Source organism: Hibiscus syriacus, unplaced genomic scaffold, assembly GCF_006381635.1.
Source record: "Hibiscus syriacus cultivar Baekdansim isolate YM2019G1 unplaced genomic scaffold, ASM638163v2 tig00014444_pilon, whole genome shotgun sequence".
NCBI lineage: Eukaryota > Viridiplantae > Streptophyta > Magnoliopsida > Malvales > Malvaceae > Hibiscus > Hibiscus syriacus.
The window spans coordinates 99849-120813 of record NW_024062326.1 but is presented as its reverse complement, the minus strand read 5'-3'; the positions used below and the strand labels follow the sequence as shown (position 1 = coordinate 120813).

At 34.4% G+C, this 20965-nt stretch overlaps 1 protein-coding gene and 1 pseudogene across 1 annotated transcript; one reads left to right on the top strand and one right to left on the bottom strand.

The window, feature by feature from the left end:
* The first annotated feature begins 880 nt into the window (after window positions 1–880).
* Window positions 881–11328, top strand: LOC120207260 (annotated as a pseudogene).
* A 3819-nt stretch (window positions 11329–15147) lies between these two features.
* Window positions 15148–17223, bottom strand: LOC120207292 (protein KINESIN LIGHT CHAIN-RELATED 2-like). Its single transcript, XM_039206784.1, has 2 exons — window positions 15623–17223; window positions 15148–15511 (listed from the first exon to the last, which is right to left on the bottom strand). Exons 1-2 carry the CDS (start codon window positions 17221–17223, stop codon window positions 15286–15288), a joined length of 1827 nt encoding a protein of 608 aa, XP_039062715.1. The 3' UTR covers window positions 15148–15285.
* Window positions 17224–20965: the final 3742 nt, after the last annotated feature.

Below are 20965 nucleotides of genomic sequence, written 5' to 3'. Positions count from 1 at the left end.
GAATTTTCTATATCAAAATTATCTACCAACTCATGACACGAGTCCATGCTTATTGGTTCAATACTCCAATCAGTAATCCAAACTCTATTCCTGTTACACCATTTTCTTTTTTTTCCCTTCAACTCTTCCATCAATTCGTACACTCTAATTAGACTACACCATGTCGAGTCTTTCTATATTTTTAAATATATATATATATATATATATATATATATAATTTCAGTCTTTTTAAAGAACTTCTATAAAAAAGTTTACAAGTTCAACTATTTATTTATTCAAAAACTCTTAAAATACCTTTTTTTTACACTTCTCCACTCTTTATGTTCTTCGACAATTGTTTAAAATGTTATTTCTCATCTTCACTCATCAACTTCCATTTTGTCGACATTTTTTCTTTCACCTACACTTAACCATAAACGTTTCTATTTCAATAATTTAATGCTACATAATACTCATTCTCTACGAATGTCTTCTTTTACGTTTCTAGAGGTGGGAGTTTTGTTTTCAGATAGCACAATAGGGGCATTGCTAGATCTTTTATCAGTTTAGAGCCTAGAGTAGCCTCACGCCAGTTTGTCATTCGAGCCTAGGAGGAGTGGGACGTAGCTGATGTGATCTCATGTACATTATCGTGTTTTCTATTCTAGTTCCAACGTTAGTAAATTTAGAGTCCACACACTCCTATATATGTTATGACTTAGTTCGAGAAAGAAACCTTCCAGCAGAGGATTTAGAGATATAAGTTCGAGTGTCTAGTCTTCTAGGGTTAGATGTTATTGTCGACAAGGTCGTCCGTTGACGCCCAGTCAAAATTCAAGGCCAGACTTTCCCAGTCGATCTAATAGAGCTACTAGTTAGAGAGTTAAACATGATCTTAGGCATGGATTGGATTTTGGAACATGATGCCTTCTTAAGGTACAAAGCTAGACAACTCAAGCTTTGCGCCTGTCAACAACCCCCAGATTAAATTTATATTGATTGAACCTAACTCGAGAATTTTCTACATCAAAATTATATACCAACTCATGACACAAGTCCATGCGAATTGGTTCATTACTCCAATCAATAATCCAAACTCTATTTCTCTTACTCCATTTTCGTTTTCTTTCCCTTCAACTCTTTCATCAATTCATACACTCTAATCAGACTACACCATGTCAAGTCTTCCTATATTTTTTAAAAATATATATAATGTCAGTATTTTTATAGAACTTCTATAAAAAAGTTTACAAGTTCAACTATTTATTTATTTAGGAAACTCTTAAAATACCATATTTTCTTGTACACTTCTCCACTCTTTAAGTTCTTCGTTCAATTTCTTCGACAATTGTTTAAAAGGTTTTTTCTCATCTTCACTCATCAACTTCCATTTTGTCGACGCTTTTTCTCTCACCTACAATTAACCATAAATGTTTCTATATCAATAATTTAATGCTACATAATACTCATTCTATATGAATGTCTTCTTTTACGTTAACATTCTCAAATCAGTTTACATACTGAAATCGTATTTTTATTGGCATCTTCCTTCTTTCTTTCACATAAATCCAAAATGTAAACATTTAAAATTTATAATCAATTTTCCTTCTTAAATAGTTTTAATCAATAATAATTCAAATAACTAATACACATCTACATTCATACTTACTAGAAGTGTATATATTCACTCATTGGTTGCTTCTGTGGATCTTCTGTCTCAATATTTTCTTTCTATTTTTCGAGTACATCTTCTCGAGCTATAATTGACTTATCCTTTTGACTTTTTTTTTCCTCCCACAATTGTCTTACCCGTGATTGTATGATCTTTCTTCCTTTTCATTTATGACAAAAATACATTGAAGCGACACATGTTATATACAATTATCCAATATAATAACTGATTATGATAATCGATTATTGTAACTGATTATGTACATTGAAGCCATACATTAAAGCAAAGCATTTAAGCCATACATTGAACCAATACATGTTATATACAATTTATCCAATATATTAATTTATTATATACAAAGGAATAATTTCTCCATTTCATTACAATTTTAGTTACAACCTATAATGTTGTACACAACCCAATATTTTCCATTCAACCTTAATGTTACATTGTACTTGTTTTATTAACTCCAACCTATAATGTTATACACAACAAATTATTTCCATTCAACCTATATTGTATTAACTCCAACTTGTAATGTTTCATTTATTTTATGAATTACAACCTATAATCTTAACATTTTATACAAACTAACTTAATTGATCTTAATTTTATGATTAATTCCTAAATCCTAATCCTTAATTCAAAAGACTACAAACTAGGGTTTCAAGAATATTCCTCTCAACGATATCAAATTTTGATATTGAGTTTCGTGGGTTGCACTGTTTTGTTCCAAGAAAAAAATCAAAAGTTGAGTGATTAAATTGAAAACTTTTAAAGTTTAGTAACCAAAATAGAAGATAAAAATAGGAGGGCCAGATTGAGTTATTTTCTTGAGTTGGAGGACCAGATTGAGAGAAAAAATATGATGTTGGAGTGCTTAACGTTCCACGTCGTCAAAAACTAATGGCCCCGTTAGTCAAAGGGAGAAAACGTTGATCAAAGGACCACGTTGAGTATTTTTCTAGCTTGGAGGGCGACATTAAGTGCAAAAATAGTGGGGGCCACATTGATTTTTTTTTTTGAAAAGTTCAAGTCCCTTAGATACCTTTTTTCCATATTTTCTTCTAAATTGAATTTTTTTTAGATTTTTTAACTAATTTTCAGATGTTTCAATATGAAATAACCCATTTTATTATATGAGAGTGTCAAAGATTGTATATGTTCGAAAAACTCTCAATTATTTGAGAAAGAACACATGTAAGGTAGCTTAACTCGAGTATTAGAATCTAAGACATTTCAAAATAACAATCATTGCTTAACAAATGAGGTCGCTTGACTGAAACAACCGCTTTACTAACATGTCAAAGGATCGTTTTCTCTCTTTCATGCTCGTCTCTATAAAAGGTTTATTTTGGTCCAACCTTTCATTCCCTTTTCATCATAGCCAATTGTCCTAACTATTCATGTAAGACACTAATTCCTGAACTGAAAGTGTCCGTAAAAAATTAGTTGAACTGATTAATACTCAGTTTTCCTGTTTCTTTCGGATGCTATACAATGAAGGGGCGAGATTCTTTTGAGTTCATAGTACAAGTCCCATAGATTGCTGGCGGTTTCGGTTTTATACAAAAATCAAAGCCTTGGAGTTTAGATAAAGAATGGATGAGTGAATAACAGTGGCAACGTTGCACTCAAGGGTCTTGCCAAGTAATTCTCCTTGAAAAATTTTGAGTTGGCTGAGCATTATGGAACCCTCATTTTGGCCTTAAGCTAACTTCAGACTTTCCCGTGAATAGGTTCTTCAAGGAATCAAGTTTAGAAGAAAGAGAGCATGCTGAGAAATTTATGGAATAGTTGGTTCTTTTATCTTAGCTGTCTTTTGCTTATTGTAGCTATTCTTTTGTCTTTGTCATTGTTTTCCGATTTGGATTGTTTTTTATTTATCAGAATAAACGAGGTGGAAAAGTGAAGCTTCAGTCCATATTGATGCCCCTTTCTGAGTTTGATCATCAAGAGAAAGGAGACGCATTACATGGTAAGTTTATGTTATTAGAGCTTGTCGTTGGTTTGGTAAAAATGTGCTTTATTTCTTATTTGGTTGGCTTTTTTTTTTCTAGCTTCAGATGCTGTATATCCACATCAATGAGATATAGATTCATATTTTAGCTATGGAAGTACGTTTGTTATTCTCTATGTTCGGTGTGTTCATATATGAACATGAACAACACACAATGAGATATACATTCACTTGTTAACTCCATGAAGCATCTTGAAATTTGTTCTGTGATCATCCCATTATCTTTCATGATGTTGACTTGGATTGCATGATAATGTCAAAAAAAATGTACTTTAGGGCTAGCGTGTTATTGAAGCTGATTGTGTCTAATTCTTTGGTTCAGCAATGGAGCTCGCCGTGTCTCTTGAGAAACTAACAAATAAAAAGCTCTTGGACCTGCATAGTGTAAGACTCTCCCTCAATATAAATATATAATATATATTGTAAATTTTGATTTTGAAAATGCTAATGAGGTCTATGGCCTCATTAATTAGGCTTACGAAATCATTGGATAAAACCATGTTCAGCAGATGCATGTTTCTAAAATGATGGAAAAACAGTTTCCTTTGAACTAATAAGCTAAGGCTTTGGTAAACAGGTAGCTGTGAGGAGCCATGATGTGCAGTTGATATATTTCATTGAAGGCGAATACTTAGCAGAGCAGGTATAATAATATTTGGGTGTCTATGAAATTTGCTTGTACTGAATACTGAAATTAGGAATTTGGTTCCGTCGTGCTGTCTCATTATGGGTGGGGCCCATCAAGAAAATATCAGAAGACGTGGCTCAGTTAAGAAGAGTTAGAAAAGGACACATGGTATGAGTCTAATTTTCTTGAATTCGGGTGGCTATCTTTAATTCTATATATGATTTGTTCTTGTTCATGCGATTCTGCCTTTTGGTGGGCAGAGCTTGAGATTTCATCTGTGCTGAATCAAAGCTAGGGGAAGGGGGATGAAGATGAGGTTGTAACTTGTAACTTGGATTTCTCTTTTCAGTTCTAATAATTATAATCCCCTACTTTCTTATCTATTCATTTATATTTTGTTTTGGTTGTTAAGAATCTTCAAATCTGCTCTGAACAAATAATTAAATATTGTAGATGCGGGGTATTGATCCCCGTACCTCTCACATGCTAAGCGAATGCTCTACCATTTGAGCTACATCCCCAGTTGTTAGACGTGTATCGTGTTAACATATTTAACTTTGAAACAGTTCACTACATACTACAAAGGACAACCAATGAGCAGCAGCGGCTATTGTAACTTGAAAGTGAAAGACAGAAGCCCAGGGCCTCTTCTTGTCTTATGTTATCTGCTCTATTGGCTAACTATGTATCGTTTCTCATTTTATATCCCTTGTGTTCCCTAATAAGCCCTGAAAATTATACAGAAGCCTGAAAGGTTTGTTTGTATCCAGCTCTGGGGGCTCAGTCAATGGTAACAGCATCGAATCCTCCCTAAAATTAGAATGTGTCCTTCATTAACTCCATATTCAAGAAGAAAATTGTTTTAAAGATTACAGTCTGGTATAGTTCTAAAGATAATAGTTTCAGAGTTATGGTAGAGGACTAGGAGGGCTTGCAAACACCAGGATGACGGAATTCATGTTATACATCATCTTCTTCTCACAAATCCCACGCTATCACTTGATACGTTCCTTTCGTAGTTTGAAACCACACACCGAGCATGCTGTTGTGAGGCGGAAGATGATCATTATGCCCCAAAGTGTAAACGTGGAAAGAAAACCTATTTTTCCATTAACCTTTTTATCACATTCAACCTTTTTTAAAAATAATAATAATTGAATATGCTACAAACCATCACACTCTTTCAGGGTGGGGTTTTGCAAGATATTTGAAAGCTACTGGAATTTCACCTAAAAGATTCACCCTACTCTTTCAGATATTTGTAGTACATGGTCTACATGAATTACATGATAATGTTAAGAAATGATTACTTCATACAATATATAAAAACACCCATAGGCAATCAAACCAAGCAAAAAAAAATTTTGAAAGGGTCTTTTTCACCAACGTTTCACTGCAGATTTGATTATACACGAGCTAGCTACCTGGAACTGGAAGATGAGAAGATGCCCCAAAAAAATCATGGGATTATGAAGCTAAACATGCTTATATTAATTGAGAATAATTCTTGGAGGAGAACAAACACCTAGTCCTAGTGTTTGCTTCGCAGAAGGAAGGTAAATGGATGGTCAGTTTATGGCAGTGCTTACAATCATCCATCAAAGCACATTAGCAAGGAAGACGTACATTATAGTGAGGGAGCCAATATGTGGGCTGCAGAGAGAATTATTAATTGCTCATTCTCTGATCCATTAAATAACCATGTGATGATGATCAGAAAAGCAATCATGGCATGTTCATCACAAGACAGATTTGAGTCTATCCTGAGGCAGAATTAATTATAAAAATGCATCAGTTTTAGGATTTATGCACGTGGCATTAAATGCAGGCAGGCATTATAGCTGTGGGATAGCATACAAAAACTCAGCCAACTAACGGAATCTGTCATCAAATTGCATTTTGTTCAATGGCTCATTCCTTTGACCCACTGGTTTTAATTTGAGGAGAGGTGCTCATTTTCTCATCATTATATATGATTGTGATGCTTTTGTCATATTAGCTTAGACTTTAGATAAGTAATCAAGCTTTAGGTGGATAATACATGGTTTTCTTTGGTGTTGTGCAACAATCTCACCTTGATTACTTATAATGAAGGGAATGTGAAGGATGGATCATAAATTCCATTCAAATGTGGCTGGTTAGTCAAGTCTTTCAATTTCACCATAGCACCTTGATTTACCAATGCCACCCACTTCCATTTAAAAGTCTTGAAAGGCCAACTTATCTATGGTCAATTTGATCTCCCATATCAAGGAACTTCCAACAATGAGATGATATAACACAATATCAACATTTAGGCTTGATATATTTCTGGATATATGTACAAAAGTATGATCTTCAAAAGACTTTAAATACAAGAAAAAAAAAGAATAATACCTAAATCTGAGTAGCACTGTAACACTCATCTCCCGTATATTTTTTCGTACACGAGATTCAAATGTCACATCACTTTTAAAATATTTCCTCTTTTAAAAAATCCGTAAAATTTTGTTTCCAAATTTTCTTAAAACATAACATTTTTAATATAAAGCAAAAAATTAATTGAAATATGTTAAGAGGTTTTACTTAAATAATTACCTACGCGTGAAATCAACACACGTTAAATATTTATTTAGTGAGACATAGTATTGTAAAGAAAACATTTCTATACACGAAAGTATATCAGGTTTACTTGGTTTTGAACTTCTTCGTATCATCCATAAGGATTATATGAGTTCCTCTTATTTAAACCAAATTTCTTTCATACTATCATCGTAAACATTCTTAGTATGTCCAACATACCTTTCTTTCGTGCATTTTTTCCATTATTCTTTAGTAATTATTCATTAATCTCGTTTATGGCATCCTTTCATGCCATTAATGTACCATTATGCATTTCATTTATGTCAAATTGCACTATTAAGCATTTAGACTTTTACCCAAAGACATATAGCCTTTCATCTAATTTGCATGATTGACACCATCTTGCCAAATACACATCTAGACTATTAATCTTTTATTTTGGAATAGTTTATACTCTAATAATTATTTGTAATATCAATTAACTCTTTTTAATTTATTATAAACCTTATACATTTGCACCCTTAGTGCTAACATGGTAATTTACCAACTTCCTATTCATGTTCATTTATTAAGATGCACACGTAGTGCCTATACGGTAGTTCATCAACTCATGATGAATTTCGTGGATTTGCACACATAGTGCTTGTACGATTATTCATCAACTCATGATGAATTCTGTGAATTTTCACACATAGTGCATGTACGGTTATTCATCAACTCATGATGAATTACGTGAATTGCACACTTAGTGCCGAAACGGTTATTCATCAACTCATGATGAATTTCGTGAATTGCACACTTAGTACCGAAACGGTTATTCATCAACATATGATGAATTCCGTGAATTGCACACATAGTGCTGAAACGATTATTCATCAACATATGATGAATTCTGTGAATTGCACACATAGTGCCGAAATGGTTATTCATCAATATATGATGAATTCCGTGAATTGTACACATAGTGTCGAAATGGTTATTCATCAACATATGATGAATTCCGTGAATTGCACACATAGTGCCGAAACGGTTATTCATCAACATATGATGAATTTCGTGAATTGCACACTTAGTGTCGAAACGGTTATTCATCAACATATGATGAATTCCGTTAATTGCACACTTAGTGCCTATTTGGTAATCACCACACACATATTAAGCAATCATACATCTATAACTAGTATAACATATAGTTACACAATTAAATGCACTCACCTGGCTTGCCTCGCTATTATACCCAATACGCCAATCTGATTACTAAGCTACTTTGTCTTTGCCTTTAATTTTGCTTGACTTGGAAGTTTGATTTCCATCTACTCAAGCATTAAATAAAGACACAATACAATATCAAGTGTTAGTATATTTACTAACATTTATACTTAAACAATATTTAAAATTACTATTATTAGATTTTCTATAACAATCTTAGCTTATCTTCACATTTTTGGCTCAATAGTATCGATACCCCTACCCTGGTATCGATACTACTATACTATGGTACCGATACTATTTCTACATTCTGTTAACAATGGTATCGATACCATCCTACTAGTATCGATACTCCCCTCTTGGTAACGATACTTCTTGCATCAGTATCGATACTACTCAGCTGATTCTACCAATTTTAAGCCTATAGTATCGGTACTGTTCGATCAGTATCGATACCCTTACCCATATTTTACATTTTTAAGCCTGAATCTTACCCAAATTTGGTCAAATTTTCTTATGTTTACCCCCAACAATACTGTTAAACTCTTCTCTACTTATCTCTACTAATTTTCCTTCATTTAGCTTCTTAAAACATCTAAAATCTCTCAAGCTCACTTAAATCTAAGAATCACACCATATTTTCTAACTTGTTTTTAAACTCATCCAAAGCTTATAATCTCTCATTTAGTACTTTGACAAGTCAAACCTACTAATAATCATCAATAAACACTTATATCTTAACATATCATTTCAAAACCCATTTTCTTAATTCTCTAATATTTCCTCCATGTCATAGTTCTAATCTTAGATATCATTTCCTTAAGCTTACATATCACTTAAGGCTGCAAAAACAACCCATAATCGAAAGGAAAAACTTATTAATTGAAGTTTACCTCTGGAGCTATGGATGAGAGCAAAACCCACGGGAAAGAAGAATATGAAGAAAATATATCTTATTGACTTACTTTCCCCTTTTTCTTAAATCCCTAATTTTAAATGGGTTTTAAATTCATTTCACTTAAAAATACCAAAATGCCCTTCCATTAATCTATCTCTTTCAAATTGGTCTTACTTAAGTAATTATTTATACTTTATCTTTTATTCAATTTAGTCCTCCAAATTTTTAATTCCTTTTAAATTAGTCACTGACCTATTATTTGGGGTATTACAATTCTCCCCTCTTAAGAAAATTCATCCTCGAATTTAAAGAAGTGCCTAAAAAAAAGAGGTGTGGAAACTGCTTCCTCATATCCTCCTCTCTTTCCCAAGTAGCTTCTCCCACCTTATGATTCTGCCAAAGCACTTTAATCAACGGAATCCTTTTGTTATATAATTCCTTAGCTTTCTTAGCCAAGATTTGCACTGGTTCATCCTCATAAGTTAAATCTGGTCGGATCTCTATTTCTTCCGGAGTGATAATATAGGATGGGTTTGATCTATACCTCCTAAGTATCGATACGTGAAAAACATTGTGGATCTTGTCCATATCCGGAGGCAAAGTTAATTGATAAGCTACAGGTCCAACCCTTTTTAATATCTCATACGATCCAATGAATCTCGGACTCATCTTTTCTTTTCACCCAAAATGCAATACATTCTTCCAAGACAATACTTTCAGAAAAACTTTATCTCCTTCTTGCTGTTAAATCACTTTTCTTTTTAGATCAGCATAAGACATTTGTCAATCGGAAATGATCTTAAAAATTATATAGGGTAACTTTCATTAAATCAGGGCCAACTAGGTTTCGATCTTTTAACTCAAACTAATTTAATGGTGTTTAACCTTTTCTCCCATATAAAGCTTCGTATACAACCATCTTGATATTCAACTAATAACTGTTATTGCAAGTAAATTCTTATAAAAGCAGATATTTTTCCAATGATCCATTTTTCATTCATAAATTGAGATTAATTGAAACAATTTAGAAGAGCTTGATGTTCAGCTTTTCCTCTAATAGTACGTCAGGCATTTTGCTAAAATTTTTGTGATGGCTCTTTTCAAACCAAGCCACCCAACCGACTATTTAAATATTAGTACATATTGTTTCCACATGAATGCATAGTCAACGAACTTAATGCCTCAACAAGAATATCTTTCTAAATTCTTAATCGTCGGGAAAACAAAGTCTCCCACAATAATACGAACATCCGTCGAACCTGACTTCAAAAGTTCTCCATCTCTTCATTTCCTACTTATAAAATTCTTATTAATAAATTTTCGCCTTTCCTTTGTAATTCTAATATTAGATCTAATAAAAACATCGGTGTCATCTTTAATTCATCCTACAGTGTCATTTTCATTCAATGCTAATTGCACATTCATAGCTCGCAAAACTGCAAAAGGTTCTGAGCAAGTACCTCCACTACAACATTGACCTTTCCTGGAAGGTAATCAATGATCATTTCATACACCTTTAAAGGTTATGTTCATCTTTCTGTCTCAAGTTCACTATCTTCAATTCCACTAGTATTTTAGGCTTTTGTAATTAGCACAACTATAACATTGCTCACTATATAGATAAAGACGTCAAATCTTTTAAGGCAACTCGACAACTGCCGAATCTAAATCATGCATAGATAATTCCTTTTGTGAGTCTTTAACTTTATCAAGGCATATGCCACAACCTTACCTTTGTGCATAAGCACATTTCCTAAATTGTTGATAGATGTATCAGTAAAAGCACATAATCCTTACCCAACTCAAGCTGTATAAACACTAGTGTCTCTATTACAATCCTCTTTAGCATTTCAAAATTCTCTTGACCCTTTTTCATTCTACAAAAGACATATATTTCTTTAAAAAAAACTTCTTTGGCAGCAAAGCTAACGTCGAAAGTTTTTCACTAACCTTCGATAGTAACCAGCAAGCCCTCGAAGAAATCCAAACATCAGGATCATTTTTTGGGAGTTTCCAATTACTACAACATGAGTTTTTCTTCAGATGTCTTCTTATACCGTATGCTAAAACAACTTTAATAACCATCAACTTTGAATTCCACCTCTCGTTCTGGAGGTAACCCCAAGAATTTATCTGAAAATACATCTATAAGTTCTCAATTTTGTGAAATTATCTGACAATTCTACTTTAATTAATTGAGTATCTATCGCATTAGCTAGAAAAGCTATATATATATATATATATATCTGACTTCATTTCTTTCACAATCATTATCGATATCACCTTGAGCAATGATTTTACTTTCTCACCAAAAACTATAATTTCCATACCCTCTGCATTTTTCTGAATTAATCATCTTTGGAGACAAACAACCTATACCCAATATGATCTTAAATCATTAAATGATAATTCCATTAGGTTCACAAGGAACATAGCCCCTGTAATCTTTATTAAATTTTTACTACCTGTCCAACTCACACTTGCATTATGACCCACTAGGGTTTACCACTATCATCTCACTCGAGATTAAGTTGAATATAATACTTTTATTTTTAAAATCTTTCATTTCCTTTTTGAGGAGATCCATGCAACTTTTTAAAATCCATTTAAAATATTCTTGAGCAAGTGAAACATTTTCTCTCTTAACTATGAAAGTCTAATTATCCACATTTTTTAATAAAAAAACTTGAGAACTTTGTAAAAATAACTTCATAGCAGTAAATGCTAAAAATTACACTATTAAAGAAATTTACTCTTTTTACTATCATTACAAACTTGACAATTTTCCAAATTCTTGATAATTAAATCTCGATTTTAAATAATAATTTATTGAAGTATGAAATGGGTAGAAAAACTATTTTCATCAATTACCTTCTAAAAGTAACTCTATTAGATCCATAAAACTTAACATTTATTCTTAACCAACTCATAATCAATTGATCCCCTAATAACTAATCTTTCTATAAGCTTTTAGTGGTCAATATATTTACCGGTTACTCATTTCCTCAAATGCATAAAATCGTTAAACGCTGGGGCATTCTTTCCATAGAATACATGAATATCCCTAGCAGCTTTTACCCTTCTACGGCATGATACTGAAATTATGTCGGATTCTCTTGGGTCGATTTTGATATCGGCCTTCTTTTCAATATCATCTACTTTCTTACCTTTTTCCTTAGTTTCTGACATCTATTAGGACATACATAAGAATAACACTCAAGTTAATAAAGAGTGACATCAGTTACACTCTAATTGGCTCCATAATAGTAATTTTGACAATCTTAATGGCATGTTATCATTTTTCTCAATTCAATTAAACCCAGTTTCGGCTGAGAATCGGCTAAACCTGTAGCTCTGATACCAATAAATGTAACGCTCATCTCCTGTATATTTTTCCGTACACGAGATACAAATGTCACATCACTTTTAAAATATTTCTTCTTTTAAAAAACCTGTAAAATTTTGTTTCTAAATTTTCTTAAAACATAACATTTTTAATATAAAGCAAAACAGTAATTGAAATATGTTAAGAGATTCTACTTAAATACAATTTAGAGCATTTTTCGTACTTTAATTACATGCCAACTAAATTTTCCAAAACAAGCCAGATTGTCCTATAGTTACTGACGAGTCAACCTTAATTGATAATAGTTGATGCTACTGTTGCACTCCTTACTCGACTAATGTCTACCCTTACCTACACGTGAAATAAACACGTGTTAAATATTTATTTAGTGAGACATAGTATTGTAAAAAAACATTTCTATACACTTAAGTATGTTAGGTTTACTTGGTTTTGAACTTCTTCATATCATCCATAAGGATTATATGAGTCCCTCTTATTTAAACCAAATTTCTTTTATACTATCATCGTAAACATTCTTAGTATGTCCAACATACCTTTCTTTCCGTGCATTTTCCCATTATTCTTTAGTAATTATTCATTAATCTCAGTTATAACATCCTTTCATGCATTTAATGTACCGTTATGCATTTCATTTATGTCAAATTGCACTATTAAGCATTTAGACTTTTATCCAAAGGCATATAGCCTTTCAACTAATTTACATGATTGACACATTCCTCCCAAATGCATATCTAGACTATTAATCTTTTATTTTGTAATAGTTTATACTCTAATAATTATTTATAATATCAACTAACTCTTTTTAATTTATTATAAACCTTATACATTTGCACCCTTAGCGCTAACATTGTAATTTACCAACTTCCTATTCATGTTCATTTATTAAGATGCACACGTAGTGCCTATACAGTAGTTCATCAACTCATGATGAATTTCGTGGATTTTCACACATAGTGCCTGTACGGTTATTCATCAACTCATGATGAATTCCGCATATTTGCACACTTATTGCCGAAACGGTTATTCATCAACTTATGATGAATTCCGTGAATTGCACACATAGTGCCGAAATGGTTATTCATCAACATATGATGAATTCCGTGAATTGCACACATAGTGCCGAAACGGTTATTCATCAACATATGATGAATTCCGTGAATTGAACACATAGTGCCGAAACGGTTATTCATCAACATGTGATGAATTCTGTGAATTGCACATATAGTGCTGAAACGGTTATTCATCAACATAAGATGAATTCCGTGAATTGCACACTTAGTGCCGAAATGGTTATTCATCAATATATGATGAATTCCATGAATTGCACACTTAGTGTTGAAACATTTATTCATCAACATATGATGAATTCCGTGAATTGCACACTTGGTGCCTATTTGGTAATCACCACACACATATTAAGCAATCATACATCTATAACTAGTATAACATATAGTTACACAATTAAATGCACTCACCTGGCTTGCTTCGCTATTATACCCAATACGCCAATCTGATTACTCAGCTACCTTGCTTTTACCTTTAATTTTGCTTGACTCGGAAGCTTGATTTCGATCTACTCAAGCATTCATTAAAGACACGTACAATATCAATTATTAGTATATTTAGTAACATTTATACTTAAACAATACTTAAAATTACTATTATTATATTTTCTATAACAATCTTCATATTTCTGGCTCAATAGTATCGATACCCTTACCCTGGTATCGATACTACTATACTACGGTACCAATACTCTATTATGGTACCGATACCATTTATGCATTTTGTTAACAACGGTATCGATACCATCCTCCAAGTATCGATATTCCCCTCTTGGTATCAATACTTCTTGCATCAATATCGATACAACTTAACTGATTCTACCAATATTAAGCCTATAGTATCGGTCATGTTCTATCAGTACCGATACCATTACCCAGATTTTACATTTTTCAGCCTGAATCTTACCCAAATTTGGTTAAATTTCCTTATGTTTTACCCCCCAACAATACTATTAAGCTCTTCTCTACTTATCCCTACTAATTTTCCTTCATTTAGCTTCATAAAACATCTAAAATCTCTCAAGTTTACTTGAATATAAGAATCACACCATATTTTCTAGCTTGTTTTTTTAAACTCATTGAATGCTTCTAATCTCTTATTTACTACTTTGACAAGTCAAAACTACTAATAATCATCAATAAACACTTATATCTTAACATATCATTTCAAAACTCATTTTCTTAATTCTCTAATATTTCCTCCATGCCATAGTTCTAATCTTATATAACCTTTCCTTAAGCTTACGTATGATTTAAGGTTGCAAAAACAACCCATAATCGAAAGGAAAAACTGATTAATTGAAGTTTACCTTTGGAGCCATGGAGGAGAGCAAAACCCATGGGAAAGAAGAACAAGAAGAAGAGATAGCTTGTTGACTTACTTTCCCCTTTTTCTTAAATCCCTAATTTTAAATGGGTTTTAATTTCATTTCACTTAAAAAGACCAAAATGCCCTTTCATTAATCTATCTCTTACAAATTGGTCTTACTTAAGTCATTTCTTATACTTTACCTTTTATTCAATTTAGTCCTCTAAAATTTTAATTCCTTTCAAATTAGTCACTGACCTACTATTTGGGGTATTACAAGCACGACCTTGGAAGCATATGATTGGATGCAAGTTGCTGTTGTAGAAATCAATGGTTGGTCTCTTACTTTGATGTGGTAGAAATTGACAACCAAAAAGAATTTCATATAAGGAAAATGTCTCCATTGCTTTATTGATAAGATTGCAACATACATATAAGAAATGTTAACATATAAATTTTCTTTTAACCCCTCAACAAAACTTTTGAAACCAGGTTTCTCTTTATATATGCGACAGTGATTCAGATAAACCAACCATTTAATCATCCCTTTTACAATTAGAATTTTTACATTATATACCTACAAACAGGATTTTGATACCTTAATGACATCATCTTTGATTATTTGAGTGCTGGTGTCAAGGAGGGTGACTAATGCTCTTGATTTTCTGCTTCGGACCTTGCCTGCTTCCTTCAATAATTCACTCAACCTTCTTTTCTCATCAATGACATCAGGATTTGCTGTTCCAAGCTTCTCTTCTCTCATGTCAACAACATAATCCAGGATTTCAATGGCTTCATCTAACCTGTGAAACATAGAATTAGTAATAATGAAGAACGAACCTATGTGACTCATATTCGAGTGTGAGTGTTGAATATGAAATGCATTTCACAATGGATATTTTTTTTAAATTTACCTCCCCATTGCATCATAGGTGCCTGCCAAATTGCTATATACCCCTAATGTATGAGGGTGATAAGGACCATATTCCTTCTCTAAAATGCTCCTTGCTTCTTCGAACAGATCGGCTGCCTCATTTATCGAGTACCGTTGTATGCAGGCAAGCCCCATTTGATTGAGTGCAATCCCGAACAAAGCAGACTTCTTCTCTCCACTCGCTCGAAACTTCGAGATGGCACTTTTAAAGGTGTTGTAGGAGTCAGCATAGCTCCCCATCATGTAATACATGACTCCCATTTGTGCCTCAATACCTGCAATTGTTGTTTGTTTCCCTGGGGCTTCACTGAAAATACTTAACACCTTCTTAAGTAGTTTGAGTGCGTGATCCAATCCATTCATAGATTGACAGATTGCAACAATGTCAATGAGGCCACTAGCGATCTCTTTTAAGGGAATTCCAGGATTTGGCTTTGCATAAATTCGGAGTGCGTTTTCGCAATAAGTTCTGGAATCCCTTAACTTTCCTACCTTATTGTACAAATCAGCCAACCGAACGAAAACCAAAGCAACTGATGGATGGTTCTCTCCTTTTGCAGATTTAAACACTGTGAGTGCCTTCTGAAAGGCAAAAACTGTCTCATCGACCCGAGCTAATGATAAATATGCATCTCCAATGCTACAATCAATTGAAGCAACGTTGAGTTCACATCCATTGGTTGCCATGGCCATGCTAGCTAAAACATAATGCTCAAGTGCTGATCCGTAATCTTCTTTTAAGTCACAGATGAGTCCCATGAGTCTCCTATCAGCAGCTTCTTCAAAAGAAGCTGGAGCACCATTCTCCCTGTGGATGTCAAGAGCCATTTGACAAAGCTTTTCAGCCTCATCGAACCATAGCGCTTGAACATGTGCTTCAGCCACATATCGACATGTTTCGCCAACTCGAGGATCTGTGTCCCCCAAAACTTGTTTTTGAATCTCCAAACCTGCTGTATAACACAAAATAGAATTCTCAATTTGACCCAACATGGCATAAGTGTCACCCAGATGCATGCATCCAGCAAATTTAGCAAGTGCATGAGTTTGGCCATCCTCAATCACTGGGATTTCGATCGAGCGTTCAAGAACCGGAAAATGGGAGTGCAAGTGGGGACGATGCCTAACACCACCTTGAGTTTGGATCTTGTCATTGTTCTTCTTCACAGGCATTTTATCAGTAACCACATTTTCTTTCTTAATGCTCAAGCCACCAACACTGTCTTCATCTTCCTTCTTCTCGGCTACCTGCACCTCCTTTGTCATTTCAACGACACCGAAATCCCCGATGAGATGGCGTAATTCGGAATCGATCCTTGATTCCTCACCATACGATCCATAGCTAGACATTGATGAAGATTGATCAGAGCTTTGCATCGCATAAACATTGTGATAAAGCTGCTCAATGGATGTTGACACCACACCATCAATGGCTAAATCAAGGGAATCACTTCGTGGACTCAACGCACTTCTTGGAGACCTTTCTTGAGTGAAAATGTCCTTGTAAGGCAAGTAGAATCCTTTGTTATGTTCTTCAATTCTAGTTTCTCCATTCATTGCATCCATAGTCAATCCAGGCATCGGGAAACTGCTAAAAGAAATAACAAACCAGTCTATTATTGTCGCAACCGTCTTTCGGTTGGGCCCCGGAATTGGGCTTCGACTTAGGAAAATGTGGATTGGAGTCGCCACCGACCATTTATTTGAAAATAAATAGGTTGACCGGATACCTTACTTCTTACCTGATCTGCGTCTTACCAGAGATGTGTCGGATTCGGGGGTCGGTTACAGTCAAGGAAGGGTTAGCACCCTTGAACTGCCCTTTCGGTACTATGTAATTTTCAGTTGTCTTAAATTAAGAAAATTGTAATTTCAAATTAAAAGGTAAAATAACGATCCCAACTGCTTATCCTCGATCGATTTGAAAGTATACCCTTAAAGAGTCATGAAAAGCGTTAAGAAAAAGGTGGTGAAAATAAATTAAAAAATAAACAAAGTGCGATAAAGAACAAAATAGACAAAAATAAACAATAAACATAATTAACATAAAGGTAGAGAACATGAATGAAATAAAAATAAGGACAAGTATAAAAACGTAAGGTAAAATAGAGAGAAGAAAAATAAATAAATAAAATATAGCATATAACTAAGACATTAGAAAAATAATAATAAAAATTACATAAAGTATACATAATATATATACATATATAAAAATATTAGAGGAAATACAATAAAAATAAAATAGAAAATAAATAAACAAATGATAAGTAAGAATAATGGTAATAATAATTTTTTTTAAAGAAAATACTAAAAATAGTAAAAATAATAAGGGAAATAAATAAATATATATATATATTAATACCAGAAGGATGAAATTGAAACGATAATTAAATTTGAGGGTCAATTTCGAATGAAAATCCAGGAGGAAAATCGAACTGGGTTCAAAAGTAGGAGTTTAAAATGGGAGGGACGAAAAGGGTGGTTTACCCTAAATGCTCGAAAATGCGCGGGTTAGGCAATCGAGGCGGGTTGACGCGCGGACCCTAATCCAGGTAAGCGAGTTGCTATAAAAGCCATTGATTTGGTTTAATTTCTCATTTTCTTCTTCCAAAACCGAGAGAACCGCTCCCTTTACGTTGTTTTCTTTCAAGTGTTCATCCAAAAGGATGAACACGCCGCCGTGGGGTTCATGTGAACCCATAATCCGGCACCGCGCTGCCTCGCCGGCTACCGTTGACCGGCGTCGGCCGCCGTAATCGGCGGCAAAATCAAAAAGTTTTTATTTTTTTTAAAAGCTCTCGCTGCCCTCGTTTTGAAAATCGTTTTCTCTAAAACCAAGCCTCGGGGTGTGAATATGGGTTCGAAAACTTCGAAAAACCCCCTGTTCATCGGCGTTTTTAGTGTATTTTGAGTAAAAAAAAGAAAGAGAAGCAAACGGACGAGCATACAAAATAACTACCAAAAGGTAAGAACTTTACCTATTGTTCTCTCAAAAATTTGCAAAAGAAAAGCTCCGTTTTCGCTAAAAAATTGCTAGTAATCTTCTTCTTGTATTTCGTATTTTTCCTCTTTTCATATGGTACTGATTACATGTTATTTATAGCAAAGGAAAATCCTATTTTAGGATATCAAATCCTAGTAAAAAACTAATGCTCTGTGTTTGTGTTTCATGCATCCACGTTTGTTGACGTGTTGTTTGCTTGTTGAGGAGTTCACGGCGGCGAGAAAGCCGTCCAAGAGAAGCGTGGGTGGCGAGGATTCGTACGACTGCTTGGACTCTTGAGTGGAAGGCGTGAGACATGAGGACTCGTGAGGCTGGGAGAGGCGGCGCTGGTGAGAGGCGGCTGAAACTGCTAGGGTTTGGGAAACCCTAGCTGACCTAGGTTAGGAGTTACACGGGTCTTGGGCCATCTGTTGGATTTGGGTCTGAAAAGAGAAGAGGAAAAAAATGTAAATAATATGTATATATTATATAGATGAAAATATTATATAATATAAATAATGAAGAACAAAAATTTAGTGTCTTCAGCTGCCCCTCTTTGCTCATTATCGTGTAACGAAAATAGAGCAAAGATTAAAAGACACAAATTTCGTCCTTATCGAATGCCCTCCGTCGTAGAGTTGAAATCCGATATTAAGACTGATTCGTCGATTTGGATTGAATCCTGAAATAACTCCCTCGTCGTGAGGTTGAGTCAGACTGGAAAATTCTGAGTACAAATCCTCCGTCATGAAGTTGAGATCGAACTCGGAGTACTGGAAGTAACTCATGGATTGTCTTCTAGCCAAAGATACTTCGTTGTGAAGCTGAAACTTGACTTGAAGACTTCGGTGTTGCCGTATTACAGATGACTCCTTCGTTGTGAAGTTGGGTCTATCTGTGAAGTTGGAATTTATATATGGTCCCTTCGCCATGAAGTTGAACCTGAGAATTGTATATCCTTCGTAGTGAAGTTTAAATCCAAGTAAGTAGTATTGTTCTGAGTCCAATATCCTCTGCTGCGAAGTTGAAATTGGTTCTGGAACTGGGAAATTGTTTGTTGACAGTCAGCCGCCCCTTCGCTGTGAAGTTGAGCTTGTGCTGTCTCAAGTCTAATATCCTTCGCTGTGAAGTTGAAATTGACTCTGAACAAAATCTTGTTGACAATCTGCCGTCCCTTCGTTGTGAAGTTGAACTTGTGTTGTCTTGATTCCAATATACTTCGCTGTGAAGTTGAGATTGGCTCCGAAATTGTTTTTCGACAGTCAGCCGCCCCTTCGCTGTGAAGTTGAGCTTGTGCTGTCTTGGGTCCAATATCCTTCGTCGTGAAGTTGAAATTGGCCCTGAAACTAGGAAATTGTTGTTGACAACCAGTCGTCCCTTCATTGTGAAGTTGAACTTGTGTTGTCTCGAGTCCAATATCCTTCGCTATGAAGTTGAGATTGGCTTCGAAATTGTTCATTGGCAGTCAGTCGCCCCTTCGCCGTGAAGTTGAGCTTGTGCTGTCTTGAGTCCAATATCTTTGGCTTTGAAATTGGGAAATTGTTCATTGACAACCAGTCGTCCCTTCGTTGTGAAGTTGAACTTGTGTTGTCTTGAGTGGCACGATATCCTCCATCGTGGAGTTGAAATCGTGGATGTTTGGCTTCGAGCTAGATATCCTTCGTTGCGAAGTTGATTTTGACTCTAGCTAAGGCCTGTCTAGAAATCTTGATTATGGAGTCATGAGGTTTCAATCCATGATCTTGGATTCTTCAAATGTTCCAATCTGATGTTCGTTTTTTTATCTTTGATCTGGGAAATGCTTCTCGACCATCTCAATTAAATGAATGAGCCTTGATCGGCTTCCGAGTACCTGTACTTTTCAATGAACCTTTATACAGTAATATACGAATATCTTTTGCACAAATAAATAAATCACTAAGTTTAAGCTCAATCCAATATGCTCAAAAGGAATTGGTGTAGAGAAAAGGATTGTCTTTCATTCACAAGGGAAAAGAACAAATAATACATGACAAACATTTTGGAGGGTGAAGACATAATGAGGTATAAACGAGTGTCTTAGATTTCAATAATGTGGGCACTTCTGAGCTGAAAAGCCGTTGGGTGACCTTGAATACAGCCTTTGCCAAAGGATCTGTAAAAAATGTGACGACCTTCAGGAGAGTGCAACCCTTCTCCGACTCGTTGAGTATGCAGAAAATTCAGATGCCGAGAAGTTTCAACTGCCTGGATTTCTTTGAATTATCCAAATTGCCCTTTCGGGTTTTCAATTCGGACCCATCCTTGGTTGCAAGACACCCTTTGCGGGTTTTCATCTTGAACCCACCTTTTTTTTCTTTT